The following is a 27689-nucleotide window of genomic DNA, read 5'->3' on the forward strand; positions in this document are numbered from 1 at the left end:
GGCCGGCGCGCAAACAACTGCCATAGCCAAAAGCATTGTCCTCCCTTCCAAACTCCCATCAGGGGTCAAGCAGGAAAGAAGAGGAGGGGACACAATTTGTGCGCCCCTTTGCTGATCCCGCTGCCAAAATATCCGAATTCAAACCCTCCTTGGCTCTGTTCTGTCGCTGAAGCGCTGCTAATCACCTGCAAGACACGCCCACTCCTACATCCGGCTTGCTGTATACTTCCGCTATTTCCCAAGGCCCGCCTAATATGCTTAATCCCCTCGCCTACCAGAAACTGCACCATCCGATATAGTGCTGACACAGATTCTCCAACTTGGTAGCTTCGATAATGAGCTTGTTCACTTGGTTAATGATATCCAGTTCCTCGTTAGGCTTAAAATCGCGTCCAGTAAGCTTCTGTGAAACCCGGTCGAGCACTTCAATCGCCCTGGCGTTTTGGCTCTCTCTCTCTTCCGCGCCGTTAGCCTGGGCACCTTCTGGTATCGTTGAGCTGTTTGTGCGGGCCCTGTTCCTAGCCATAGGGGGTGCTGAAGATTCGACATTTGCCATAAGCTCAGATGGTGCAACATCGGCATCCAGGATAGACTGTCGTCGCGCTCGCATTGCGTGGGGGCCTGCAAGCGCCACCTCGCGTTCGGAGCGGAAGTTGGGCCCAGCCGGAGAGGCGGCATTGGTGAGTCTCCAAGTGAGGAGAGGGTCATGAATAAACTACGAAACAGTGAATTAGTTTTGCAGCCACTTGCCAAGGACCTTGTAGATATCAACTTACCGCTTCCAACACAGCCATTACGCTCTCCTTGTTGTCTCGCAAGACCCTCATTACGTGTTCGCATGTGATTCTAAAGCTTCCTTCAATGTTGCTAACCTCCATGGCATATGTCAACATGCGGGTCAGTCGGAACGGCACTCTCTCGGGATATTTTTCACGCTTCGTAGCAACTTCAAAACAGTCGCCAAAGTCAATATGAATAATCTTGCCAGTGACGCGGTCGAGCATAAGATTCGAAGGGTGGCGATCTCCCAGACCCAAGATATAGCCCACCATAGACATGACGCCCAAGGAACGAGTGTAGTTTGTCCGCCTCTCCAACCAAGCTTCCGACGACTTGGACTTTAGCCAGAGAACGCGGTAAAGATCCTGTCCTGTTGTGTTATCCAGAGCATATCCAAACACTTCTACCTTTTGCATGAGCGTAAGGTTGTCGTAGTCCGGCGCCATCTGAAGCATGATTCGATGCTCAATGTTGAGGAGAATCTTGCGACTCTCGCGATACTCGCGGATGAGGACGTGCAGTGTGTCACTATTCGGAACCCATCCCAGCAATCCGGAGTTCTGCGAGAGCGGAATGGCAGGATAGCGCTGGATGTTTAGATGTCTCTTGTAGCATTCGGAATCATTTGCCAGGAGAGTGTTGCAAAGGCCAAACAGCTGCATCACACGCTCATCCTGTCGAATGTCTTCATGGCCCTTGAGTAGGAAGGCGTAAGAAACACCATCACTGCCGTTAGCGTTTAGTTTTCTCGGCCTCTGCTTTGAGTTGATGACAGTAAAGGTTGATTCAAAGGACATGATCCTCACGATGGGTTGTCCACTCTTGTATGTTCCCGGAACAGCCAGATCGAGATTCTTCGCGTTCAGCAGTTTAGGGGAGCAGTACGTAAGTTCCAGGCTTGTGACCTGCGGCAGCTGTCTTGTGATGCGACGGAAGACTTGATAGTAGAGGTCCCATGCTTGGTTGAGATCGTTCACGTCCCGACTCGTCTCGTATTGGTGGCACCAGTCTTGGGCTTCCTTAAGATCGCGCCCAAAGGCTTGTGCGAATGATATCTCCCTCAGAGTCTCTGGGCCCCTCTCCAACTGTTCATGAAGAGGTTCCAGTGCCGCAAACATGCCCTCGATGTTGTGGTCGCCAAAGTACAACCGCGATGCCTCTTCCAATCCCTCGTGCCAGAGTTCGTGCCAGAGCACCGCAACTCGAATCAGCTCATGACTAACAGTGTCTGCTTGCGCAACGAGGTTGGCGCTGTGCTGGCGCATGCTGTCCATGATTTGTGCTGCGGACCTCGACCGTCGACTATTCTGCCACGACTTCATGGCTACGGTAAGTGGGTAGACCAACGCCTGCGGGTGAGCCCGACCCACGTCAGCCAGCAGGTTGTGTACCGACTGCTGCACGCGCTTGTTTGGCTGATTGATTCTAGCAATGAGTTGAGGTATCACCTCCAGCCATGTGTCAATGCTGACGTTTGCAAAGCCCTCGGTCACAGACGTGTTTACATCTGAATTGCCTCCGTGAGTAAACCACAGCGTCAATAGACGCAGCGTATCTTGAAGCGAGCTGCCGGCAGATAGCGCAATGGACTTGAAGAAACCTTGGATGGCTGGCACAACATGTTCGATAATCATGGTCTGGTCTGCTCTTGATAGCTGTCCTTCACCCCTAGCGGACAAGGTCTGAACAATCTCAAAGTTGGCAAGCGCCCAGGCATGCCAGGCCTTGTACCAGCGGGGGTTGTACTTGGTTGCTTGGGAGTAGGAGGCCAGAATGTCCTGAATCTTGGTGTATTGCCAATCATCCTTGTTGAGAGCAATCTGCCACTCACCTTGTCGCAAGTAGCACTTTGCCAATAGCACCGTCTGATCGACCAACGCTCGCTGTGTCTGCGGGCTCATCACAGATGGATCAACTTGGTTTTGGAAACCGTACTCGAGTGGCAGGTTCACTTCGCTTCCTGCCTGAGCAGTGAGGTGAGCCTTTGCAACGTCCAGACGATGAGCAGAGTCATTGGTGAATCGCTGTAGACAGTACAGAGTTCTCTCAGCAATTCCTGTAGCCTTCATGTTGGGTTGCTGGCCAAGCTCCCATTGATACTTGAGCATGCCGTAAATGACTTGAGCAGGCGGGGCGTTGCGCGGTGCTGCTGTTGCTTGTTTGGTATCGTTCCAGTATGGAATCAGGGCTTCAAGCGGCGCGTCAGACCCAATTAGCTGCTTCAGTGACTTCTCAGCCAGTCCCATACGGCCCGACTTGCGGCAAAGGTTGGCAAACTTGATCCACATGCGAATGTTCTCCCCGGGTGCAATGACCAGGGCACGTAGTCGCAGCATTCGCTGCCAAACCTCGACGTTCCGCTGGCAGCCTTCCAGTCTTGTTTCCCAGGTCTTGCGCATAGTGACCTGTTTCCTCTCATCGCATTGCTTGTATACAATCAACTCTTCCAGCTCAGCAAGCATCTGAACTCTGACGACGACTTGGTAGGCTCGGTTATATGATTCGCTGACAAGGGCACTAAGCTCAGTATCCAAGCCTTCACGAGCTTGTTCAATGCAGGCAATGGCCTCTCTGAACTGGTTCCGATGAAGGGCGAGGATGGCACCGAAAAATGATCGATCTGGAGAGTATCTCTTCAGAGAAGACAGGTAGTTATCCATCGAATCCCACTTGCCGAGACCCCACGCGGCAGCCGTGGCGAGCGGTGCAATCATTCTTTGGACTTCGGGTGCAGAATTGGCCCATGTGCTGCCGGTCAAGCTAGCGAGAGCATCCCATTCACCTAGGGCGTGAAGACAACGCATCTTGCCCATGACAATATCAATAGGAATGGGTTGGTCAGCAGGCACCTCTCTTTCTCGCTTGTTGTAGGATGCCAAAGCTTCCTCCCATCGCTCCAACTTCTCAAACCACGTCTCGCGCAGCTGAATGCCTTCCTTGTACAGCTGAGCTTTCCTCAAGATACCGATAGCAGCATCTGACTGCTGTAGCTGATTGTTGATCACAATCAGGGCTTCTACGGCTCCACTGCTTTGATCTTGCAGGAATTCCAGTTCTTTATAATGCAGCGCTTTGGCATAGGCGTGGCAGCGGGCGGCCTCTCTACCGAGAACTCGAATGTCGATGGGCAAAGCTTTGTCATCGTGTTCCATGAACTCGGCCAAGTTGAGCAAGAGGCCAAGCAAATCTGGCGGTACATTCTCCGACTTGATGGCGCTCTCGATGTTCTGAATTAGTTCGTCTTGGAACTGTTCATAAAGCTCGCTCCAACACGAAACAAAGGCCGAGTTGAAAAGCTCTCGGGCTAGGGGCAAGTAGACGCTCGCAAGGCTGGCACAGGCCCTCAAGGCGTGGTTTGGCGACTCTGTAAGGAGCGTGGTGCTGAATCTTCGTAGCCACTCCTGCCAATCCTCCTTTGTTGACTTTCCTTTGGTATCCCACGCGGCTTTCAGGTGAATGGCATTCATCTCCAGCTTCTTAGTACCCAGATCTGCAAAAGGGGTCTCGTCTCCAATGTCCAAAAGGCGCGCGTCTGATGTCAAATCTTGCGGTAAAACCTCCCCTTTCTGCAGCTTGCTAACAAGCAGATCATAGTTTTGATGTTGGATCTGATGTTGGTTGATGACTTTGTTCACAGTTCCCATAAAATGTATATAGTCTCTTCCAAGCTGCTGTACCAAAGCACAGAGTGTATCAAGCGCAGCGAGCCTCAACATGGGTTCTCCCATATCGAGCACTCTTGTTAGAGGATGGATAATTTTGGCCGCAAAATCGTTCAAATTTACTTGGCGGGAAATTTTGCCAATAGTGTCAATCGCTTGCTTCCTGATGAACGTTGGCTGTCCCTGCTTCTCAAAAGTCCTAACAATAACGGGGATAATAAGGTGCATGTACTCCTCAGCGCTCGCTCCAAAAACCAAAAAGGCGTGCAATACTTTCTCAGACGGCGTTCGTTTTGTGGACACGTCCTTGTCGAGCACACCAAGCATGAGGGGGAGAAGTGACGCCAGGTAGATTTTGAACTCACCCTCCAGCGACCGAGAGATGGCTTCGACCAAGGACAGAATCGTAGTTTGTAATGAAGCCGACTTGTGCCAGTATTCCTGAAGAATCTCTACAATCTCTGGAAGATAATTTCTGATGTGCTGTCGCACAATGCTCACCAACGTCGCCAACTGATTGAAGTACGACTCCAGGCGAGTAGGGGGGCACGATCGAATGACAAGCAAGAACGCAGGAACGATTCTATCCAAGAATGAGACGCATTCTAATCCTAACGTTCTGAAGATATTCATAATAGCCTCGATAACGGCGGCATGATGCTGAGCCAGGGAGTGGTCCTTGAGAATCTGGAGAAGTGCGTTGATGACGACGGTAGGGAAGTACTCTTTATTTGACGGCGTTAATCCAGTCATCATCAGTGATATGTCTGTCATCTGATTTGACTCGGAGCGTCGTTGCATTTCGGGTGTCTTGTCCTCAACCTGCTGCATTCAGCAATTAGCGAACTCGAAGATCCTCTCCTAATATCGTTGTCCAAGAATGAACAAATTCGAGAGGAAAGAAGGGGGCCGCGGTGCTCACCTGATGTTTGTAGGGATCCAATGCGCCCAAAATACCCATAAGCTTGATGGTCTCTTGTCGCAGAGGACCTCTCTGATCTTCTGTCCTAATAATGGCTTGGAGAATTTCTAATAGTTGAGGATATTCAAGGTAAGGCAGTATCACATATCCAGAATTACTTGCCAGCTGGCCAAGAGAATGGAGAGCCGCCTCTCGTTTGATGTTTGAGCTCTGGTCTTGCAGGGCATCAATGATGAGTGGCATTAGACGGTCCTTGTACGGCAACATGTCTTCGCCGCCGACAGTGGCCAGCTCTCCAATAGCTTTCAAAATGGTAGCAGCGACCGTGGGGCTGGGATCGTTGGCCTTGGGGAGAAGAACAGAGATCATTGGCTCGACATAGGGCTTAATCAGTGACTGTGCATTTTGAACCAAGAGGCTCAGTAGTTTAGCACTCTCCTCCTTGTTTCGTGCCACGTCTGAGAACTCGAGTTCGGTAAGCATCTGAATGAGAGTCTTGCGTAGGGAGGGAATAACATATGCCGGGTTAAACCTAGCAAGTCGGCCAATAATAGAGATGGCAACTTCCCTGATAGAGAAGACTTCGTCGTTCAAAGCGAAGAAGAGGATGCGAATGTTTTCTGCCTTGGCCAGGTGGCGATCAAACCGTTCGTCAAGAGCAGCCAGCACAGTCCGCCGAATATTCGGCTCTGGGTCGGATATGCCGACAGTGAGTAGCTTTTCAATGACATCCCCAACGACCTGGAGGGCATGATAACTGGTCTGGTTGACAATGGGGTCTCGAACGTAAAGCTGGCAACAAGTAAGGGCCGCCGCTTCTCGAATCTCCGGATCCTCATCCTCAACGTACTTGATGGCCACGTCACGAACAAACTCGTTCAGAACATGACCAGAGAAATCAAAGCTCCCGAGTGTGTTCAAGGCAAGTTTGATCTCCGTCTTGCGATTTTCATACACCTGTGGATCCTTGGCATCCTTTGTAATAGTCGGCACCGAGGTTAGAGTGTTTGGCTGCGGCGCGCCGAGAGGCTTGAAGGATTCACCGCAGAGGACAACGCTCAACATGTCCAGCAGCCTTTCTTGGATGATGGGCTTGACGGGCGGGATATAGAATGCCATGTCGACCAGAGCCTGGGTCAGTTTAGGCGTCAGGTCGCAGGCAAAGATGGGGTCAAGGAGCGCCTCCATGTATTTGCTGAGAGTCTGGCCAACAGCCACGGCCAGACGGCTGATACAGTCAAAGACTGGATCCACGGAGCCCCTCTTCCGAGATTGGACGCTGAGACCTTCTCTCACGTAGATCAGAACGCCATCCAGATAAGGGGCGATGGCACTCTTGACGGAGTTTGCTATGTTTCCGATGGCGAGGAAAGCGTCGTTGCGCTCCTTGTCCTTTTTCAACATGCCAGAGAGATAGACCATGAACTTGTGCAGCCAAGAATGGGCGAAATCGGCTGGCGAGTAGCTTGCCAGGTCTGGTATCAGGAGCACCACAGTCTTTCGCGTGGTCGGGTCACGATGATCTTTGTGCTTGAAGACGATGTCACAAGCTTCCTGGTAATGCTCTTGCATGTACATGCCACCTTGTTCCAAAAGCTCCTTCAGGACCAGCAATGATGCGTGGATTGACTCGACCGTGTTCACTTTCAGGCCCTGTCTCGCCTCGTTGTAGATCTTGCTCATCCATATTTGCTTCATCTCCTGGTCTCGCTCCCGAATGATGCGGAAACAAGCGCTGACGGTCTCGGCCGAAGTTTCGCGAATGAGCTGTCTTGGGTCACGGAGGCCGACCCAGATCCAATCAAAAATCGTCGGGATATACTGATACATGAGGGTGGGTGCATTTCGCGCAAGCTCACGCAGGACGAGAACTGCACTGTATCGTCGTTCCTCGACTCGGTCATTCTGCAGCCACTCGAGCGCAGTATTTACCTCGGAGTCAACCAGCTCTGAAATCATGGCCCCTCCAGGTCGACAAAGCTTTCCGAGGGCAATCGCAGCATGCCGCATAGGCATAGTGTCCTTGCCACGGAGAATGGTCTTTAGGTTCTGGGTAAAGCGGGTATACTTGGCGGCCACGTCCACGCCCTCAAAATCAACGAGAGAATCCAAGGCATAGATACCGCCTAGCCTCTCTGCGGAGTCGCTGCCATGTGTGATGAGTTGGGTGATTTTATTGTTAACATTGTTGTAGAATGTGAGGAATTGCTCGGGGCTAAGATCTGCAGGGGTGTTAATCGAGCAGTCCCTCGCAACGCACAAAGACGGACTCGGCATCGCCTTACCTCGATGGCATACAGTCACCAGCTCTCGGAGCTGGATGGCCGATCGCTTGCGCACATCGTCGCTGGTCCTGGAGAGGGGCGACTCATCAGCGTCGTCATTCCTTGGACCAAACATCAACATTACAAACCCCCCCACCACGGGAGCTCACCTTGACCGCAATCCCCTCGTGATATATTCGAGCCGCTCTAGGGCGACCTGCTGTGCCTGCGCCATCGTCCCCAAGTCGACTGGAGCTTCCAATGGAAGCGCCACATGTACCGCACCGAGGCTACAAGTCGCGGAAGCCCGACCGAGAGGGTCGAAATCGCACCGAGGAAAACAGGATGACGCGCGATGGTTGTCGAGGCTCTTGGTCGGGGAAAATTCGCAGATGGTTGTCGTGAGGAGATAAGGATGAAGATGTGACACAGTCAAAGGAATGCCTCGCTGGCAGCCCAGGGTCACGTTGTCATGATGCCTCCGACAAGCTGCGTTGCCGGATTAATGAAGGTTGGGTAGGACAAGGAAAGGCCCGTTAGCCTCACAGCTTGGAGGATCGATGGCTGCGCGTTTGTCCGCACTGTAGCTGCACTGTAATTCGTCCTGCTACGTGGGGTTTGATACGGTGCGTAAAGCTTAATGCTAGCACTGGGCGGCACATGAGGCTCGGAAAGTGCTATCGATAACGGCAGCGGTGATTCGCCAGTGAGGGAGATCTCACTTTCAGCGGCTACCTGGAACTACTAGGGGAAAGTTAGCACCATCAATGAACCACCCAATTCTTGGTCACGCTCTGTCGACCCTCGCCACTTGATGAAGAAATATATTTTCTCATAAACTTCCGAATCGCCTCGTCCCATAAAAGTCTAAACATTCGAATCCAGCACCACTAGACCTACACCGCAATACACATCCATTCGCTACGATCGGCAACCATGGGCAATGATGGCGGATCCATCCCCAAGCGCCGCGAGCTGGTCAAGAACGCGGCGCGCGCACCGACAATTTCCGAACTCAAGGCGACGGCCCTCGAGTCTCTCGCACACGCGTGGGCTCATTGCGCCCTCAGCGATGCGCCCCTCGACCTAGACGCAGTGGTTTCAGACTGGCGGGGGAGACTGTACAGCTATGAAGCCATTCTCAAGGGGCTGATGCCGTCCGACGATCCCAACGAAGTGACACCAGCATCTCTGGGCATCCGCTCCCTCCGTGACGTTGCAAAGCTGAAATTCTCCAAGACGGGCGATAAGTGGGCTTGCCCAATCTCTATGAAGGAAATGGGACCAGCGACAAAGGCCGTCTACCTGGTGCCGTGCGGCCACGCATTCGCAGAGGTTGCCATTACAGAGATCAAAGAAGAAGCCTGTCCAGAGTGCGGAGAAGCCTTTACCCAAGAGAATGTGATAGCCATCCTCCCGACTGCTGAGAAAGACTTGGACAGATTACAGAGGCGAATCGAAGAATTACAGGCAACCGGCCTCACTCATACGCTCAAGAAGGGCAAGTCGGACAAGAAGAAGAAGCGAAAGGCCGGAGATGCGGAAGAGGAGGGAGATGCTGAGAAGAAGGAAGACAAGGCCAAGAAGAACGACGCCAGCCGAGCAAAGAAGGAAACAGACTCGAGAATCAAAGGCATCAACAACTCGATGGCCGCGACATTGACCGCTCGAGTGCTGGCAGAACAAGACGAAAGAAACAAGCGCAGGAAGCTGGCCCAGGCGGCTTCATGAAACACGCGACGTTGGCCACATGAATTGATTGGACATGGCTTATCCTGTATATCACCTGTAGAGATTCAATGATACCCCTTTCTTTCTTTCTATTCCAAGCCCATTCGTAGCCAATGCTCTGTGTTATTGAATCGGGATCTCCGCTAGAGCGGGACTGTGTCACAACAGGCAAAGCTGGCGCTGCAGATGTGAGGCTCTGTAAGGCTCAAGTGGTTCTAGAAGGGCCAATATAGTAGTAATGGAGAATGCCTAAGAATAACGGCCCCAGTAGACTCAGGAATGCGCCCGTTTGATGGCATCCATGGCATTTGATGGCACCTGCAGACGGCCAAGGCCAAGCATCTCGGGACCGACTGCCTCTAGTCCGCATTCATCAAATCCTTTGTGAGGCCCACGACAGGTACTGGTATGGTAATATCATCAATACTGCCTAGGTAGTATATTTGCCACTCTATTTTATACAAGTTCCTAAAAATACATGATTCGTAAATCGGCCGTTCCATACATGACATCCGGAAATATCCACGTCAAATCAAGTCAAGCTGGTCCAACATTCGATCCGGCTGCTGGCGCATTGCTTGAGCTTTGTAACATGTAATGCTCCAGCTCAGCTGCATCAGCATCGTGCCCTGGCCCTGGAGTCGCCGCATTAAATGATCGCGCCACCAGACGATCTTGCACGCTTGTCCTGTCATAGAGGAACCGGGAGAGCATGGCGGGGCTCTGGGCTGTGCTACAGGCGTCGATGGCGTGCGTTAGCGGACATAGCCGAGTTTTGGGCGGTTGTTAGTGGTCGCCTTGGGGGGGAGGGAGCCGGGAAGCTTAGCGGTGGAAGCGGCACACACGCACCCAGAAGCAGTGGATGGGCTTGAGGCTGAGTTCAGGTTCCCGTTGAGCTGGGTCGAGCCGTTGTTTGGTTGCTGGGAGGCGCTCATGGTTATTGATTGGATATGATCTTGATGTGAAGAATGTCTGAATGGAATAGCATCAAGAGCTTCAGAATCGTGTCTTGACAGATGGGTTGCTTTTGTAGAGCTTCAAAGAGATGATGTTGTGTTGTCTATACAGATAGGTTCAAATAGAATCCTTCAATATACTTCCTTCAACCACAAGTTCCAGTCTCTTCTCCTTATAAACCAACAACATTGAACCAGGCATTGTCATTGTCCTATCCATCCATAGCTTCCATTGCAAAGCTAGCAGCCTCGCAAGGACTTCCCCAGGGCTGCTCGTACGCATAATTCAGCCCAAGGCTAAAAACGACCCCCATGCAACTCGACGTGCAACAAGCCCGAGCACCAAGGCCCGGTTCAAAGTATCCGTGATGCGCCAGTCAGTCTTCATTAGCCAACGAGAAGAGAGAAGTCGACTTGTGAAGCCAGATAAACAAGGTGTCAAGATGAAGAGGAAGCCCATGACAGCCACCATCAGTTGTCCGCTATGGGCAGCGGCGTCCTGATGTGGTTTTTCCGGCACGTTATTTTTATCCGGCCTCAACTGATGCCTCCCAACCTGCCATCTGACCACTCTCAACTCCACGACTCCTCCACTGATAGCAACTGGATCGAAATTGCGATGTTCACAATCAATCTATCCTGCCTACCTACGCGCTCGACTAATGCGCGCCGTCCCGCCGGATCAGAGATTAAGGCGCATCCCTCCAGGGGGTATCGGCACAACACAATGAGACAATGACGGGCCTTCAGCTGGCGCTTACGGACACCAAGACCCCAAGCCGGGCCCCGGCGCGATATCGTCGTCTTTTTGGACTTTCTAGCCTATTCGTGCCCCTTCTTGACTTGCCGCGTTTGGCTGCTCGACGGGCCTCGAGGCCGTATCAGGAGGGTCCCTATTCAACCAAGAACCTAGACCCAGATCGAGAACCAGAACTCGGCCACTTGGCGACTGTCAAGATGCGAACCATAGGGCTGCCTCGACAGATCGTCTCTGCCTGCGTCAGCAGTGCTCCCCATGCAACAGCCGTCACCATGAGCGAATCAGAGGCGCAGCGCCGGCCCTCGTCCCCACGAAGGATGCCGTCGTATGGCCCAGCTGGGCAAAGCCATGCCCCATCGCCAGGCACTAGAGTCTGCAGGCAAAAGTCCAGGACTGCAGAATGGGGGCTTGAGAAGGCATCCAGGCTCGAGTTTTTAGCGGTTCGCGAGGCATTCCCCAGCGCCCCGATCCTGGCATTCGAGACGGATAATAGTAGGGGATCCCGCACCTATCGTCGATGAGGCATTCTGGAGAGGCAGCCTTTCTTCGTTCTCTCTTTTCTTCATCCTTTCTTTTTTTTCTCCACGCAATTAATATACTATAATTAATTTTAATGTAGGTCAGCGTCTCTTGTTTCTTCTTGTTCTTCCTGCCTTAATCCCCCCCTCAACCATTGTTATTTTCAACTTCGACATGGCGCTGTGGACAAGTGACTGACAAGTGGACAGAGTCCGAGCCAAGTCGGTTTTGTATAATTCAAACTTTCGCCCTTAGCACTTCATGACATTGCGACGGGCCAGCTTCTCAGCGGCTCACTCCATGGCCGATAGCCCAATTGATCATGCAGATCGAAGACCAGGCCTCGCTCTCAATCATATTCCCATACACCTGCGACAAGATTCGCGATCTAGAGATTCCCTCAGCGATAAGCCGTTGACTGCGCCGACATCTCACACCGAGAGCCAAGGTCTTTCTGCCACTTTTGGCCAGCGGAAGCACTTCCCTGAAAGCCTTCATTTTGCTGCTAGCTCGTTCCGCCTGCGCTCGAGAACGGCTTCGACGAGGAGCAGCATCTCATCGGCAAACGTACCAGACTCTGCGACCACCTATTCCCACTCAACGCTGGCCAGTCCCATCAGCACCAGCTACGCCAGCGATCTCAGCGACATCTTTTGCGGGCATTCCATCGACGCTTCACGTCCTGCCAGCCGCGTGTTTCATCGGCACCAGTCTTCTACGGGATCCTTTTGTTCAACCCACGTCAATGATGACGATGACGGCTACTCCTTTGCAGGATATCCAGACCTCAGCGCTAAGCTAGGGGAGATTCACGTCGCCACTCCAAGCACTCCCGTTCCTATTAGTGAGAGCGACTGCCTGGAACAATCTACAAGGCAAGCACAGAAGATCTTCAGAGGCAACTCTGGTCTCATGTATATTGACTTTTACCGTCAGCGTCTCGCCCATCAAAGAAGAGGAAGAGAGCTTGACTCCCAGCGACTCTCACGAGTGGCCGCAGCTTGAGACATCAACCATTGAGCCATCCTCCTCCTCCAAGTGGGATACAGCATCGTATACATCGGACGACGTTTCCTCTCAGGACACTGAAGCCATTCTTGATTATACCCTCCAGTTGGTTTTTGGGGTAGATATTCAAGAGGACGCGTCCAAGGTGACACCGGCTGTGCGGAATCTGGTGGGCAAGTTTATCGGCGATGTCGGGAATTGTTTCTGGGCCACGCCATCAGACGCCGATATGACGCAAGTCATGTCAACATCAAGCAGCTCCTCGACCCCTTCTCAGGGCGGTAGCGGTGCTGGCGACTCGCAATCCGGCGGCAAGAGGAAGAAGCAAGGCCGAGGGGATGAAGATGACGGCGAGTTCAGCGAGGGTGAGGGCCTGGGATACATCCCCTCCAAGAAGATACGGCCAAATCCCAAGGAAGAGGAGAATCTACGTCTAAGCTGTCCTTATCGGAAGAGGAACCCGTCGCGATTTAATGTCAGGGATCACCACAGCTGTGCCATGACATACTTTCCCAAGTTTGCTGAGCTAAGGTACGCAAAGAACTGATCCTGCCTGTCTACCATGATATATACGCAGCCCGCATGTGTACACCACGTTGCTGACTCGTTCCCACAGACAGCACATTGTCAAACAACACAAGAGAGACGACCCGTCCGCATTTGTCTGTGACAGATGCAACCGTGACTTTCACACCCGGAAAGAGCTTCGCGATCACCAGCGTCTGCCCAAGGAGATGATGTGTGACATTATGGATCACGACCCAGAGTCGGGAGTAGATGGAACGACATCGGTCAAGCTCCTATCCCGTAAAAGAGCCAGCGGCGCCTCCCCCGAGGCCCAGTGGAAAGAAATCTGGAACATTCTGTTTCCAGATGATGAGGACCATCAGATCCATCAATACCGTACGCACTATAGGGTTGTGGAATTTGAATGTGAAAACTCGCTAATGCTGATTGGGTAGACTTTACTCCCGTTATCGAACATTTTGAGCTTTCCAATTACTACATGTCGTCCTTTGAAGTCCTGCACTCTTCTCTGCGCGACAAGATTTCGAATCCGGCAACGCTGGAGACCCTGACCACCAAGTTCCAGCAATGCTTTATGGAGGCTGTAGAGCGATGCATCGGCGCCGCGCAGAGCATGCCCTACACGAATCGCAGCAACAAGAGAAATGAGCCATCTCGGGCACAGAGCTTCCAAAGCCTTATACCGCGAAAGGGAAGGGAGATACTTCCTCGGCCAGACTCTGGAGTGGTGATGATGGACGAGTGTTCCGACGAAAGCGGCAGCATCAGAAACTCTGCCCTCGGGCCCCGAGACAGCGTGCGGACTATCAAGGAAGATCTGCACAGGCGGGGAAGCAACTTGGTTCCTGATCCCTCAGTCGTGCCTACACCGGCCGCAGTGAGCATGCTAGACCACAACTTCTCGGGTGACATGTCATTTATGCCAAGCATGGGCGTCACCGGCCCTATGAACTCTGTTGCTGTTCAGTCTTGGAACAACAACGTGGCGGACCCTAATGACGGAGACATTGGCAACAGCTTTCCAATGCCTGACCATTTCTACGCTCCAGGGGAGCTGACACCACATGGAGACTTGGGGACCTGGGACGAGGGGTATTACCAATCGGCGTTTCATGCGTTGGGCGATCGATTCCACGGCTTTGGGGGCGGGCTGAATTAATGGAAGCTCGGATTTTTGTATACGAACGCCATAAACATGCTGTATGATAGATGTACTAACAGTCATTTGCTTGTCTCTTTTGTTTAAACCTAACATCTAACTAATAGTCGCTATGCCAGCTAATTTGTTTACTTTTCTACAATCTTGACAACTCATTAGACGTGGTGGCTACTTTTATACTCGTTTGTAACATTCACGACTGATGAAAAAGAAGAATGCAATTGCGCTGTAAACGTATGATTAAAATTAAGCATTCATATCTCCATGTCAAGTCATTCAATATCTCCACTGGAAGGCCGGATGCTTCCAGTCCAAGTTCTCAATCTGCTCCTCCGTCAAGCCAGCCAACGCCGCATCAATATCCTCGCTCCCTCGCTTCTTGTTATCCCGCTTCATCCACACCAGCATCAGCGCAGCCAGCACCAAGACCGTCCCCGACGTCGCCAAGTTGAGCCCGTTTCCGATATGGTAGTTTGGTGCGTCAAAGGGGAGAAACGCCCAGCTGCTGATCAGGCCCCCGACGTTGCCCATCATCACGTTGGTGCCGATGGCCGCGCTGCGGGCCGTGTCGCCGACGACGTTGGCGGCGACTTGGGCGTTTGTCAGGGGTCCCAGGGCGAATGCGGAGGAGGCGATGAGGAAGGTTGCGCCGTAGCGGACTTTTTGGTCGGTTGAGCCGAGGAACATTGCGTAGCCTACCATGACCATGGGGGCGGAGAGGACGATGAATATCTGGCGTCTGTCGAGGCGCCAGCTCAGAAGGGGGAACAAGACCGTGAAGAAGGCTCCCACCACATAAGGGGGCACGGTGAGGAGCTGCTGGTGGATGGTTGTCTTGCCCTTGAACAGAGTAGCCACGATTGTTGGGGCAAAAAACGCCAGTCCCTGGACTGTGATGTTGTTCAAGAGGAATATGAAGGCTGTGCTAAGCGTCACGGGGTTGAAGATGCCCCTCGTAATCTTTACCCTGTCCATGGTGTCCAAGACTGTAGTGGTACCAACCCGCTCAGACTTGACACGTGCAATGGCCAGATCCTTTTCCTCCTGCGAGAGCCATCGCGCAGTTTCTGGGCGATCCGTCAGAGTAAAGAAGCCAACAAGGCCAAGGCCAATGGTGATGATGCCTTCCACAACGAAAATCATGCGCCACGAGCGGACGCCGCCAACGTGATCGAGCTTCAAGATGGCAGACGCCAGCAGCCCGCCAAAGGCCCCCGCCAGCGGCGACATGACAATGTAGAGAGACAGCCTAAAGGCCAGTTCGGAGCGGCGGTACCAGCGAGACAGGTAGTAGGCGATTCCGGGCATCATGCCAGCTTCAAAGATTCCAAGAAGGAAGCGAACGCCGGCGGCCTGGGCCATGGTGTTGACATAGCCGGTTGCCAGTGAGCAGACGCCAAAGAGGAGCGTCGACATGGGTAGAAACCAGCCGGGCCCGATGTATTTACACGCCAGGCTCGCTGGGATCTCGAAGACGATGTAGGAGATGAAGAAGACGGAGATGACGGCGTTGTAGTCGTTTCCCTCTAAGTGGAGGTCACTCGCAAGGCCGGCAATTCTTGCATTACCTGTGAATGACAGAGGTTTCTTGTCAGAGTGAAGACATGGAGATGGAACAGGTGTCTCGGCATCGGCTTACCAATGTTGGCGCGGTCAATGAAGCAGAAGAGATAGAGGAGAGCCACGGTTGGGACGATGAAGAGGTCAATCTTGAGCCGCAGCTTGCGCTCAGCTACGGCATCATATGCGACGAGGGCTTCGCCATATCTTGAACGCAATGAATATTGATCAGCAATAGGTCCAAATACACAACACATGGAACCCGAACTCTGAGATTTTCAAGATGCAAGAGTTGGTAGTGCTCACCTATCTGTAGCGGCTTGGCCCTTTTCAGCTGCCAGATGCACATCACGCGTCAATATTTCAGTCTTTCCTCCCTCGGCCTTGACTGCCATTTCGATATCCCAATGAAGAAAAAAAAAAAAGAAACTGTAGCTGTCGAGTTTCGTCAAGTTTGATACCGTGTTACCGAAATTGCCAACAAGAGGAGGGAAAAGAAAGAAAAAAATTACGAGCGAGCGATCCGAAGTTGAAATGGGAAAACCCGCTAATAGCCAAGCTGCATCTGCAGGGGAAACGGATTTGACTTGTCGCAGCTCGAAAATCAAAATTCCTTCTTGTCCAGGGGAGTAAAATGCGACCTTGCCGGGATTCGTCTTTTTCTTACCATCTCACTGCGATTCCTTCATAAAGCAAAAAACATGCATGTGGCTTTGCCTGAAAGAAGCGGCCGGGCTGGATGCAACCCCAAGGGGAGGCCGCTATTAGTGAGAAGTGCGGCCAACACCAAATAGCTTCTGTTCCATCCATCCATCCCTCTGTCCAACCACTCACAAGCCTGCCATGGTTCGGTAATCGAAAACGGCTGTTGAAGCATTTCTCCTCATCCTCAAAGGCATCAAATTAGAGAACCAGCGTGTGTGCCAGGTTCGCATCCTATCCTGGACCGCTGCCGTCATCAGCCAGTCGTTTGGGGCCGGGTAAAGTCGCTAATGCGGCACGAGACAGCCATATTTTATGCTTCCCCGGGAGTTTCTAACCTTAAAAAGATGTTTGACATGGCGGGGAAATTTCGCCTTCGATCTTGGGTATTGGCATTAGTCAGTCATGACCCGGGAGAGTCTGGACTTTGAATTCCATGCCAGGGGTTGCCTCTTGTTCAGAATCTTGATGGATGGACACGTCAGACGAACGGCTTAGGCGAGGTATAGTATTAGTGCTGGCCATGTCTTGTGAGAAGGAACAGGCAACCGCTGCTAGCAATGGCGTAGCGATAACTCGGACGCACGCTTATGTATGTTGGCAGTTCTTGGAGTATCATTGTATGCATGTCGAGTGGCATTCCGGTAGGACCCTTGCATGGTGGCATCGCGATAAGTCGAAAAGAAGCCCGAGGTGCCGAGGTGCGATCTTGATGCAGTGGAGGGTTCAGCGCAGCATGGCAACGTGCTGGTTATTTTGGATGAATAGTAGAGGATGTATATGAAATTGTCTATTGACAATGAGATGGATGCGATCCACGTCTCAAGGGAGGAGGTGGCGTGAAATCCGGCTCAAGTTATTCGCGCCAATAGGAACACCAAGGTAGTTCACAAAGACATCTTTCTAGAAGCACGCTTCTCTTTGTGTTGCTAACTGTTTCTTGGGGATTTTGCTGAAAATTAAGCATCTTGGACTAGGTACTGAGTAGCCTCTATTATCGCGCCCAACCATGTCTTCTACTTAGTAGCAGTTCACGGTTAGTGTAAGTCTGACAGCCAAGATGCCACTTCCAAGCTTGTACAGATACTAGAATCTACAACACCGCTGTATGTAAGTTGACCAAACCATTGTTGTAATGTGTCGCAACCCTCAACAATAATACGTTCAGTGCCCTCAATCAACCAACTCGTGACCTCATCATACAATGTCAATAAATGTTGGGTCTGTTCTTCAGGGTAGCTTCGCATCCCCCTATTACCTTCTACCGTACTCGTATCCTTCACCACAACAAATCTCATTGAGCTTTGCCACAGATGAACCAGGACGCCGATAATGGGCCAATCATCAAGCAACTCAAAGGGGAAACCGAACGATTTCCAGCATCGATCCACGCGGATAGTCTGCTTAGAAGCCTTATCCAAGCCTTATCCAAGGCTGCAACCAGGTGCTTGCAAATGCCCGCACTCTGATTGGCCACTCGCCACGCCACCTCCTGTGAGCCAATGGGCGTCGCCGCAATTTGACCCAAATCGACCGTCATCAGCCCGGCGGCGTCAAGGCTGAGTGGACCGAGCATCAGGTACAAAAGACGTCACTGTCCGGCTTCTAAGCTGGACATCCTGATCAAGCAAAGCATCTGCGTCTTCTCTACTCAGCTCAGTATATACAGTCGACCTTCAAGACTTGAACGATTCTTCCAACTCTTCTTCCTCAACCAAACACAACCGCCAAAATGACTGCTGCCAAGGCCTCTACTTGCTGCCGCCAGGGCACCGACGCCGAGTGTGCTTGTGGTAAGTTGGAATACAATACACCATGGAATCCACTCTCAGCTACACCAACACCAGATCTAACATGAATCCCAAATAGCCCAAAAGGCCACCTGCTCCTGCGGCAAGGAATCCGCCCTTCACTGCTCCTGCGGCAAAGCCACCGCCGAGAATGCTGTCGAGGGCCCGCGCTGCTCGTGCCGTGCTCGTCCCGCCGGCCAGTGCACCTGCGACCGCGCCTCTACAGAGAACGCGCCCGTGTCAGGCTCAGCCTGCCAGTGCGGTGCTCGACCAGCTGGTAAGTGCTCATCTACAGTATATCAGAAGCGGAAGAGTTGAACTTGTGCTGACTTGTGACGGTTTAGCTGCGTGCACTTGCGAAAAGGCCACCGATGGCGGCTACAACCCGGCCAACGAGATTGACTTTACCAACTTTGCCAAATAAAAAGCGATCCATCTGCCGAGAGGTGCTTAACCGCTCCTCTCCCTTCTTTAAATCACCATTATTTTATTTGTATTTTTATTAATATCCTCATTTGAGACTGCGGTCAAGGGCGGCGTTCAGGGCGGGCAACGGAATGCAGGACTACTGCTGGTAGATTACAGTTATAACACTATTTTGGCTGCACGCTTGCAGCGATGGGGCCGCATGTTGCATGTTGCATGCACTTATACGAACGAGTTGCACACACATACTCGTAGATTTTGGCAGGGCGGCCGTCGCCTAAAGTGCGGGTGCCTTTACTCTATCGGGCTTGGGCCGTGCCATTTGTTATTGTTGACATGCACAACACATTGGGACTGGCGTTTTGGTGGCACCATGTCCTCCCTCTTTGGAGGCATTGTATACTTGTAGCATAATAAGCTGAATAAGTACAATTTAAAACCAATTCAAAGCAAAGACAACAGAAGAAGATGATGAGCTCAATCTGAACGTGCTAGCCTCGATTGGGTACGACCTGCGGCTCCTTGCTGAGCAACAAGTGAGAAAGCGCTGAATCAATCTCGTTCAAAAGTCAGCACATCAGGTCACACACGGGCTGTCTGCTGGCATTATGTAATTTTGGGCTGCGATTCACCGCCCGCGCGAGACCCCAAACACGCCGCTCATTGGCCGCCGCCAATTTAACTGCCGGACAAATCAAGAGCGGTCAGCCCTTTTGAGCTGTAGCTCTGGTAAAGTTCCTACCTTGTGTGGAGCCACTTCTCTGTGCCACCCACCAGGGCTGGGCAAAAAATCTCACCTGGTCGCGTCCTGCCATCGTCGAGCCACTCCTATAACTACCACAGACCACCTCGCAGCGTGCGCTTTGTCTCTTCATCACCATCAGATAACGCAGAATTTGATTCGGGGCCCTTTGGAAGCGCCGCATCGCATTTGCCACTGCAATTGAAGCTTCCTTCGCGCTCCCGCGAGCACAGCGCCTGATCCCGTCCCTTTCACCCCTTCGCTTATCAAGCAGACCCCAAAGCCACCTTTTATATAAACCAGCGCGTCGCGATGCCTCCCAAGGTCGCAAAGCCCGCTGCCTCCAAGGCGGCTTCAGACGCCAAGAAGCCTGCCGCGACCAAGGCCAGCGCAAAGGCGACATCCAAGACCGCCGCCGCCGCCAAGGCGACAACAACCAAAGCCGCCAAGAAGGATGAGAAGCCAGCCAAGGCCAGCGCAAAGGCCGTCGTCAAGGACAAGGCCGACGAAAAGACTGACGAAAAGACTGAGGATGAGAAGCCCGTGACAAATGGCGCCCCCGCCGTCAAGCGAAAGGCTTCAGAGACGGAGGACGAGCAGGACCAAGACGTCGTCATGGCAGAGCCCCAGCCCAAGAAGAGCAAGACTGACAAGGAGCCGCGCGCCGCACCGGCCAAGGCCAAGGCCAAGAAGCCCTCTTTCCCCGACATTGGAAAGAAGATCAACGACGCTCCCACGCAAGTTTTGGACATTTATGTCTTTGGCGAAGGTACTTCGGGCGAGCTCGGACTGGGAAGCAAGCGCATCAACGGCAAGAAGCCTATCGATGTGAAGCGTCCCCGACTCAACGACAACCTCTCGGCCAAGACAGTCGGAGTTGTACAGATTGCATGCGGCGGTATGCATGTCGTTGCGCTTACTCGCGACAACAAGATCCTCACCTGGGGCGTCAACGACCAGGGCGCTCTGGGCCGAGACACAAACTGGGACGGCGGATTGCGGGACCTCGACAAGGCTGACGACTCCGACTCCGAGGATGAAGATGACACCGGCATCAACCCCAAGGAGAGCACGCCGACCGCCCTGTCTGAGGAGGACTTTGCCCCCGGCACCAAGTTCGTTCAGGTCGTTGCTAGCGACAGCGCCTCCTTTGTGCTTACGGAAGACGGACGTGTCTACGGATGGGGTACTTTCCGATCCAGCGATGGTATTCTGGGCTTTACGGAGGGCGTCAGGGTTCAGACGCGACCTGCCCTCGTTGCTGGCCTGAAGAACATCAAGGCTCTCGCTGCCGGAGCCAACCACATCCTCGCGCTTGACAGCAAGAACAACGTTGTGGCTTGGGGATGCGGCCAGCAGAATCAGCTCGGCCGACGCATCATTGAGCGCAACAAGATGTCTTCTCTGATCCCCCAGGGAGTCGGCCTGCCTCGAGGCAAGATTGCCAAGATTGCCTGCGGCTCGTACCACAGCTTCGCCATTGACAACAAGGGAGCCGTATGGGGCTGGGGCTTGAACAACTTTGGCGAGATTGGTGTTGAGAGCAACGCCGGCGAGGACGACGCCGTCATCCTCAAGCCCGTCAAGATCACCTTCCTCGCCGACCACACCGTCACGGCTATTGAGGGTGGTATCCATCACTCTCTAGCATGCACCGAGAAGGGAGAGCTATTTGCTTGGGGCCGCGTTGACGGTTACCAGGTTGGCTTTGAGCTCGAGGCTATTGAAAAGGTCGACAAGGAGTACGTCATCCGGGACGAGAGAGGCACTGCCAGAATCCTCATCAAGCCCACAAAGCACGAAGGCAAGTAGATGTCCCATTACGATTATAGCGATAAGTTTTATGCTAACCATTTCCCAGGTATCTCTGATATCATCTCGGTTGCTGCCGGTACCGACAACAGCTTTGCCGTTAGCAAGGACGGCAAGGCCTACTCCTGGGGCTTTTCGAGCAACTACCAGACTGGCCAGGGCACCATCGACGACATCCATGTCCCTACCCATATCGATAACACTGCCACCAGAGACAAGAAGATTATTGCTGCCGGTGCTGGTGGACAGTTTTCTGTCCTCATTGGCTTGGCCGAAGATGTGCCCGCTACCAACGGCGAGGTGAATGGTGCTCACTAAATCCTCAACTCTCGGCGATCAAAATACAGCCACAACAACAACAGCCAAAAAAAGGGGGGCGATGACAGACATTTGAGGTGGTATTTGATATCATGCTCCAAGCTATATAAGCCTGCTATCCAGGATCAGGAAGATCCTGTGAGAGAGCTTTAAGAAAGCTACTCCACTCGAAGGGTTATTTCCTTGTCTCTTTTTTCTGCATGCATTTTGTTTTTCCATTGCCTCATCACAGCGAGGTCGGGGGGGGAACTGACGGACGGGGCTCTGTGCAGCCTAATGACGTGATGGATTTGTTTCTGGCGAGTGGTGAACTTTTTCTCTATATATAGATCATTTTGCATTGTATAGCCGTACTTATGACATTTGTTTAGGCGTTGTGGTTATTGATTCTCACTGAGCTTCTCTCTCATAATAATATAGTGCTCATTTTTTTTTTCGAAAAGACTTTGTGATGTCGGTACAGGTTAGGTGTGAGGGGAAGGATGCTTATATCGTTTTGTCTAACGACAGGACGTTGCTCTAAGCTACGATGGCTGTCTTTTACATGGTCCTGGTAGTTTTCACATCTCTACGCTTTTAGCTTACCCAGCTCGCGTGCTGCTGGTTCATATCATCTGGCAGTATCCTGCAGAAGTAGCAATACACGCGTTGATAGAACCATCACAACGCTTCATCAAATAGTAGACCAACACGGACAAAGTACTCCGTAGACAGTCACCCAACTCCCCGGCATTGCTAGCTCCCGAAACTACGCCAGTCGAAGCGGGATTGATTGGATTGATTCCATGTTGCATGCCAGGGGTTTTTTTTTTCTAGCAAGGCAACAACGTGTAACAAAGTATAGCGCCTGAAGCTACCGAAGTAGCGAGATTACAGAAGAAATCAAAAGGGCTCCAAGGGGGAGGAACTTGCCGGCACGGAGCACACAAGTACGGAAGGGCCATGGTATTGAAAACGGGGCTGGAGAATATTTTGTTCCCCTGGTTGAGATCTGGATCTCGCCCACGATGTGGTTTCGTTGGGTCGATAAGCTTTTTTTCTTTCTGTTTCTTTTTGGGAGGATGGAGGAAAAGGGAAAGGGGTGGGCGTGGGAAGGGGCCTTGACCGCTTGGGGGGGTGCGTGGGTTCGTGCAACTTTTGACCGCTTGGCAGTGACAATCTCCTCGATTTGAATGCCACGGGTATCTACTATCTCGGTTGGTGGTGGTATCTTTGCAGGGGGATGAGGATGTTGGAGCGTCGTGGGGGGATTGTGTGATATGGGATGAATGCAAAGGAGTGACAGATGGCGGTAAACAAGTGCTCGTCAGGAGTATCTCTCGGCGGACACGTGAGGTGGAATCAAAATTCAAAGTTGTTCTCCCTCGCCTACCGTATTTACCGTTTCGAAGAAGACACATCGGAATTCACCCGTTGGAAGAGAGGAGAGAGGCCGGAGAGGAAAGAAATTGGCCCTCACACCGCTGCCTCAAGAGACGCCCAGCCGTAGCCCGAGAAGCAAAACGGTGGAGTCCCATCGAAGCGAGACGAGCGTGTTCCAGATTCCAGAAGCTCCAAAGCTTACATGGGGGCACCCGGGGGGAAGCACATTTTGCGGGCGATGGGAGTGAGAGAAATAAAAAAGCAACATTGAACATACATGAGAAGAGACGCTGGATTACGGCCGAAGTCCCCGGTTCAACGGCAAGGGGGGGGAGAAAGATGCGGGCCAGACCCCCGTGGTAGGTACCTGAAGCAGCAGCAAATTACGGGTGCGTGTGCGAGTACCTCCACCTACCTTGGGTGCCCTTTTTTTAGCACAGAAAAAGCCAAGAGGAGTCTAGAAGAAGCAGCCGAGATTGGGGGGGAGCTGGGATTCTGTGAGCAATTGCGGTGGACTTCGGCTGCCACGGAAGGAGGAAAAAAAAAGAAAAAAGAAGCATTGATCCATGACATTTTTGAACAAGATGAGCATCCATGGAGCAAGGGGATGGTGCTTGTACCTGCAGCGATCCAGGGGCTGGATGCTGATGTGGTTTGCTTGACGGCCGGCGATTGGACCAGACGCTGGAGGGATTCGCGCTGGACCTCAAGGGCAGCACCAGCGGACGGCAAATGGCGGCCCTGCAGCGCTATTGCTTGGCGGCTGGCCGTGCGCTGAGACCGCCTAGAGAGAGGCGGTTCCGCAGTGGCGACTTTGGGGGGTGTTTGAGCCCACGTTCGCGGTTTTAGCGTTTGCGGTGTCCGGTGTGCGTTTTTGATGTTGCCAAGGGGGGCGCTGGAACTTGGGAATTTACGCATTTTCGATGGTTTCTTGGACGTGATGTTAGTGCTGTGTAAATGGATTAATCTATTCTACGGATGGTATGTACGGGGGACTTGGCGCATGACGGGAATTATATAAAACGGAATATTTAATCAAAAAAAGACAAACAAATGAAATATTGAAATTAAATTTAGTAGAATACTGTAGTGTGGACGCGCAACCGTGGTGCGTATTGGGTATTCCCGACCCGAAGGACGAAAGCAGGGAAAACGCAGACGCAGCTCACGGACCTCCTTGTTACAGAAGGTCCATGTTATTGAAACTTTGATGTGGGAATATTGATACCCATCTCCGGCTTGCCGCAACAGTTGCAATTAAGCAAGGAAACGAAACGGAAAACGGTCAATTCTCACCTGCACTTGGACTGTATTTGCTGTTTCCCGTACCTATACCGTATTACAGCATGTACTCTTCACCTGCGGTTCCTGTACGCTGTACCCAAGGTTCATTGGCTGCATGCGGCTTCTATTACGAGCGCTTCTCATTTTACACAACCCGTCTCCGTATCCGTAACAAAAAACAAAGCGTCATTTCCCTGATTTCGACATGTTTCTATTTATTCCTCTGACGCGCGGACCCGGTATTCCTCGCCTCGCCCTTCTCCCCCTTTGCAGATCATGTTCGCTGTGGCAAAGTGCTCGTACTGTACGGAACACACACACATGTAGCAATGACACTTGATGGACTAAGAACGGCGGCATCAAACGACTTCAATCTCTCATAGCGTCGTCCGTACCTTGCATATTGTGGCGCGGTGATCGCTCGGAGAATTGCCGCAAGAAAGATTGAAACGGCCAATTTCATTTCTGCCCGTGTTCTTTTATTCTTGCCGTTCTTTTGACAACTTGCTAGCTCGTCAATGCGCAAATGCCAGTTTACCGCACAAAAAAAAAGAAACGATGATGTTTCCGATACATCGCGATCTTCCCATCTCATCAATTTCTTTCGCACGCCCCCCCTTTACGGCGAGGTTGGCGGGCGGAAGCGTTTCACTTTATTGCCGAGCCAGCTGGTAGTACGAGTGCATACATGCCCTTCGGCGTTTTCTGGCCTACCTGCATATCTACCAATCTTGCCTTCTTGTTGCCTTTATCCCAATGTCTGCTAGGCGTGTTCAGCACAGCTACCGCAAAGGTCTGTGTAGAGAATAGTGCCGTTAACAAAAGCGGCAGTTGCTAGATGTGCCGAGCAATCAACTGCGCGGAAAAAAAACCACATACGAGTACACACCAGAGCAACACACTACCCAAGGTACTGTACTGTTCTGTACTCTTGCTTACTGTATCCCGCCTCAGCACATGTAATACGGATCCTGCCTTCACCTGTAGCTGCATCAAAGCTCTTGCTCTCCTCCCCCCCATGTCACGGTCCAGCACGCGAAGCCTTGCCAAGACACAGTAGTTCTTCTCAAAGGGCGACACAGGGCCAAGCTTTGTGAGCCATTACTATCCCAGATCGGCAGACGCACGGCGGTTTGAGAAGATCCACCCGACGGAGCACTGCGTGTCCACTCCTAATCTTGCGTCTTTCTCCTTTTACCGCATCCCCCTGTCTAGAGAAGAACAAGGACCTTGAAAGGGGAGGGACCCGCGCTGTTTCAAAGCTATGGGAAAAAATATATGGAACATGGGAAAAAAAAAGAAACGGGGACTACTAGCAGCAAGTCGTAGCAGAAAACGGTATGCCGGGGAACAAAGACGGGGAGGAGAGACACGGTGAAATGTGAGCGAGACAACTTGGGCTGAGAGAGGACAAAGCAATAGAGCAAAGATAAAAACACCAACATTAATCAGAACTCTTGTCTTAATACGAAAGAGGCACTATACGACGTGTTACAATGCTGCACCGCAGAGTTGCAATTGCGGCTTAGCGAGGTGACGAACAACATGCGCTGTGATACCTCAGAACGCACAGTGCACACCTAACCAGTCCATGTACATGGTCGTCTTACAGGCAAAAGAAAAAAAACAAGCATCGAGCATTGGGCAAATCCCCCCCCGTCACGCCATTGCCAGGGCCCAATCGTTATCAATGCACCAGCCACGAGCATATCGGATGGCACGGTGACCCAGCACCAAGAAAAGCTGGAGCTTCCATCCTCACCCAAGGCAGCAAAAAAATGGCCTGGGTCTCTCTTCTCCTCTTGGTCCTCCCCCAAAGAGATAGAGAAACCCACTCGGGCCGCCCGCTTTTTCCCAGTTTTCGCAAGAAAAGCAGAAGAAAAAAAAGATAAAAAGATAAAACCCTTGGAAATTCAACATAGCTAGACGCCTTTTGGCCGGAAGCAAAGAAGTGGTCCTCCCTGATGACGCGTATGCCCCCCTCCAGGATCCCCCCCAAGAAGCAAAAAGAGCAGCCCGGGATGAAGAGGCCAAGTGCGGAAATCCTCGACTACTGTGCAAGAATGTCGCAGCAGTGGAGCAAAAGCAAGCAGCCAGGCGTGGGACGGAGGTGGACTCTGGTTTGCTGTTTGCTGATCCGAGAGGGCCAGTGGCTTGGGGGGGTTGGGGGGGAGGAGCTACCGTGGCTTGCCCAGCTCAGTTCAGCCCCTCGTCTGTACGGGTAGGCGAGAAAAGCCTCAATCTCAATTCTTGTCCGTGTTGTTGATTTTCTGTCTTCATCCTGTTCGGTTCGTCTGTTCGCTTTTGGGATGGTGATGGTTGCAAGAGGAAGAGGTAGCGGTGATGGGGCTTTTCCCAACCCGGCGAGGTTGTGGCGCTAACGACGGATAAGAAAGAGCCAGAGATAGGGGATGAAGTAATTGTACAGAGATAGGCACGCGAAGAGATAAGGCTATCTTTTGGTGTGGTGTGGCAGGCAATGTAACTTGGACATTTCCGGCGGGCGGTACATGTACCGTCTATTGGATTTATTGCCGAGAAGGCCCTGCTGGCTATCGCAATCGCACAAACACCTCACCCCCATCCTCGACAAGTGTCTCAGCCGCATGCATTGCATTTTGATCCCAAGACGGATGTGATGTGGTTGGTGGTGGTGCTGGGCGCAGCAACACACGGGTCTCGGGTACCGGTACTTTGATTTTCGTCTTCATTGTATTACATGCAGCATGATTCATTCGTCGAGTCCTCGTGTCTCTGACCAACTCGGCACAACTCTAAAATATGCCTCTTTTTATTTCGCGTGCCTGGGCTGGGCTGGGCACCGCATCCGCATCGCATCGATTATCTCCGCCCGCTGCGTGGAGCGCAGTAGGAGGTCATTTTTCGCATGCAGCCTGCACAAAGAAGAAGAGGGGGAAAAAAGGCCAAGAAAGATTGATTGAAACCAAGAAAACAAAGCATCCGCCCTCCCCATCCCCATTCAGTCGAACCTTGTAGCTACATGCTACTTCGTACGAGAACAAGAACAGACAAAACGGCGGCTGGCTAAAACACCCCGTCACTCTGGCGTAGTGCCATACAGGTGGCATTGGAATGGCGTCGAAAAGGATATTCAACCGGGCGGCTCAGCAAAGAATTCAATCACAAAGCATAAAAAAGAGAGGCAGACGGTTTGAGTGACAGGATGGCTTGTCGTCGGAGGTTCCGGCCGCTGCCTCCCCCCTTGCTTGGAAGTTGAGGGCCATTGGGCGGCTTGCGTAAGTCTGGGCAAAGTACCGCTGCGTCCACCGCACGGGTAACGGGTACATGGGCGCCGCACTCCGGGTCCGACGAGGGAGCTTGTCCATGGGACAAAGAACTGGGACGGGTCGGCATTGTAACAGTACTGTACAATACAGTGCTGT

At 52.2% G+C, this 27689-nt stretch overlaps 6 protein-coding genes across 6 annotated transcripts; 4 read left to right on the plus strand and 2 right to left on the minus strand.

Moving 5' to 3' along the window:
- Nucleotides 1–271: 271 nt before the first annotated feature.
- Triagg1_6870 (uncharacterized protein) lies at nucleotides 272–7863 on the minus strand (the record flags this gene model as incomplete). Its single annotated transcript, XM_062901542.1, has 5 exons — nucleotides 272–715; nucleotides 777–5264; nucleotides 5365–7586; nucleotides 7650–7750; nucleotides 7799–7863. 5 exons carry the CDS (start codon nucleotides 7861–7863, stop codon nucleotides 272–274), a joined length of 7320 nt encoding a protein of 2439 aa, XP_062754198.1.
- Nucleotides 7864–8564: 701 nt separating this feature from the next.
- On the plus strand, nucleotides 8565–9359 carry Triagg1_6871 (uncharacterized protein; the record flags this gene model as incomplete). Its single annotated transcript, XM_062901543.1, has 1 exon — nucleotides 8565–9359. One exon carries the CDS (start codon nucleotides 8565–8567, stop codon nucleotides 9357–9359), a length of 795 nt encoding a protein of 264 aa, XP_062754199.1.
- A 2496-nt stretch (nucleotides 9360–11855) lies between these two features.
- On the plus strand, nucleotides 11856–14289 carry Triagg1_6872 (uncharacterized protein; the record flags this gene model as incomplete). The annotated part of the gene is made up of 4 exons (XM_062901544.1): nucleotides 11856–12438; nucleotides 12491–13133; nucleotides 13219–13505; nucleotides 13565–14289. 4 exons carry the CDS (start codon nucleotides 11856–11858, stop codon nucleotides 14287–14289), a joined length of 2238 nt encoding a protein of 745 aa, XP_062754200.1.
- A 276-nt stretch (nucleotides 14290–14565) lies between these two features.
- Triagg1_6873 (uncharacterized protein) lies at nucleotides 14566–16244 on the minus strand (the record flags this gene model as incomplete). The annotated part of the gene is made up of 3 exons (XM_062901545.1): nucleotides 14566–15857; nucleotides 15929–16056; nucleotides 16156–16244. 3 exons carry the CDS (start codon nucleotides 16242–16244, stop codon nucleotides 14566–14568), a joined length of 1509 nt encoding a protein of 502 aa, XP_062754201.1.
- A 2039-nt stretch (nucleotides 16245–18283) lies between these two features.
- On the plus strand, nucleotides 18284–18765 carry Triagg1_6874 (uncharacterized protein; the record flags this gene model as incomplete). Its single annotated transcript, XM_062901546.1, has 3 exons — nucleotides 18284–18344; nucleotides 18421–18618; nucleotides 18686–18765. 3 exons carry the CDS (start codon nucleotides 18284–18286, stop codon nucleotides 18763–18765), a joined length of 339 nt encoding a protein of 112 aa, XP_062754202.1.
- A 1056-nt stretch (nucleotides 18766–19821) lies between these two features.
- Nucleotides 19822–21639, plus strand: Triagg1_6875 (uncharacterized protein; the record flags this gene model as incomplete). The annotated part of the gene is made up of 2 exons (XM_062901547.1): nucleotides 19822–21251; nucleotides 21342–21639. 2 exons carry the CDS (start codon nucleotides 19822–19824, stop codon nucleotides 21637–21639), a joined length of 1728 nt encoding a protein of 575 aa, XP_062754203.1.
- Between the last annotated feature and the right edge of the window lie 6050 nt (nucleotides 21640–27689).

This window comes from Trichoderma aggressivum (assembly GCF_033847375.1).
Source record: "Trichoderma aggressivum f. europaeum strain CBS 100526 chromosome Unknown scaffold_028, whole genome shotgun sequence".
NCBI classification, from domain to species: Eukaryota; Fungi; Ascomycota; class Sordariomycetes; order Hypocreales; family Hypocreaceae; genus Trichoderma; species Trichoderma aggressivum.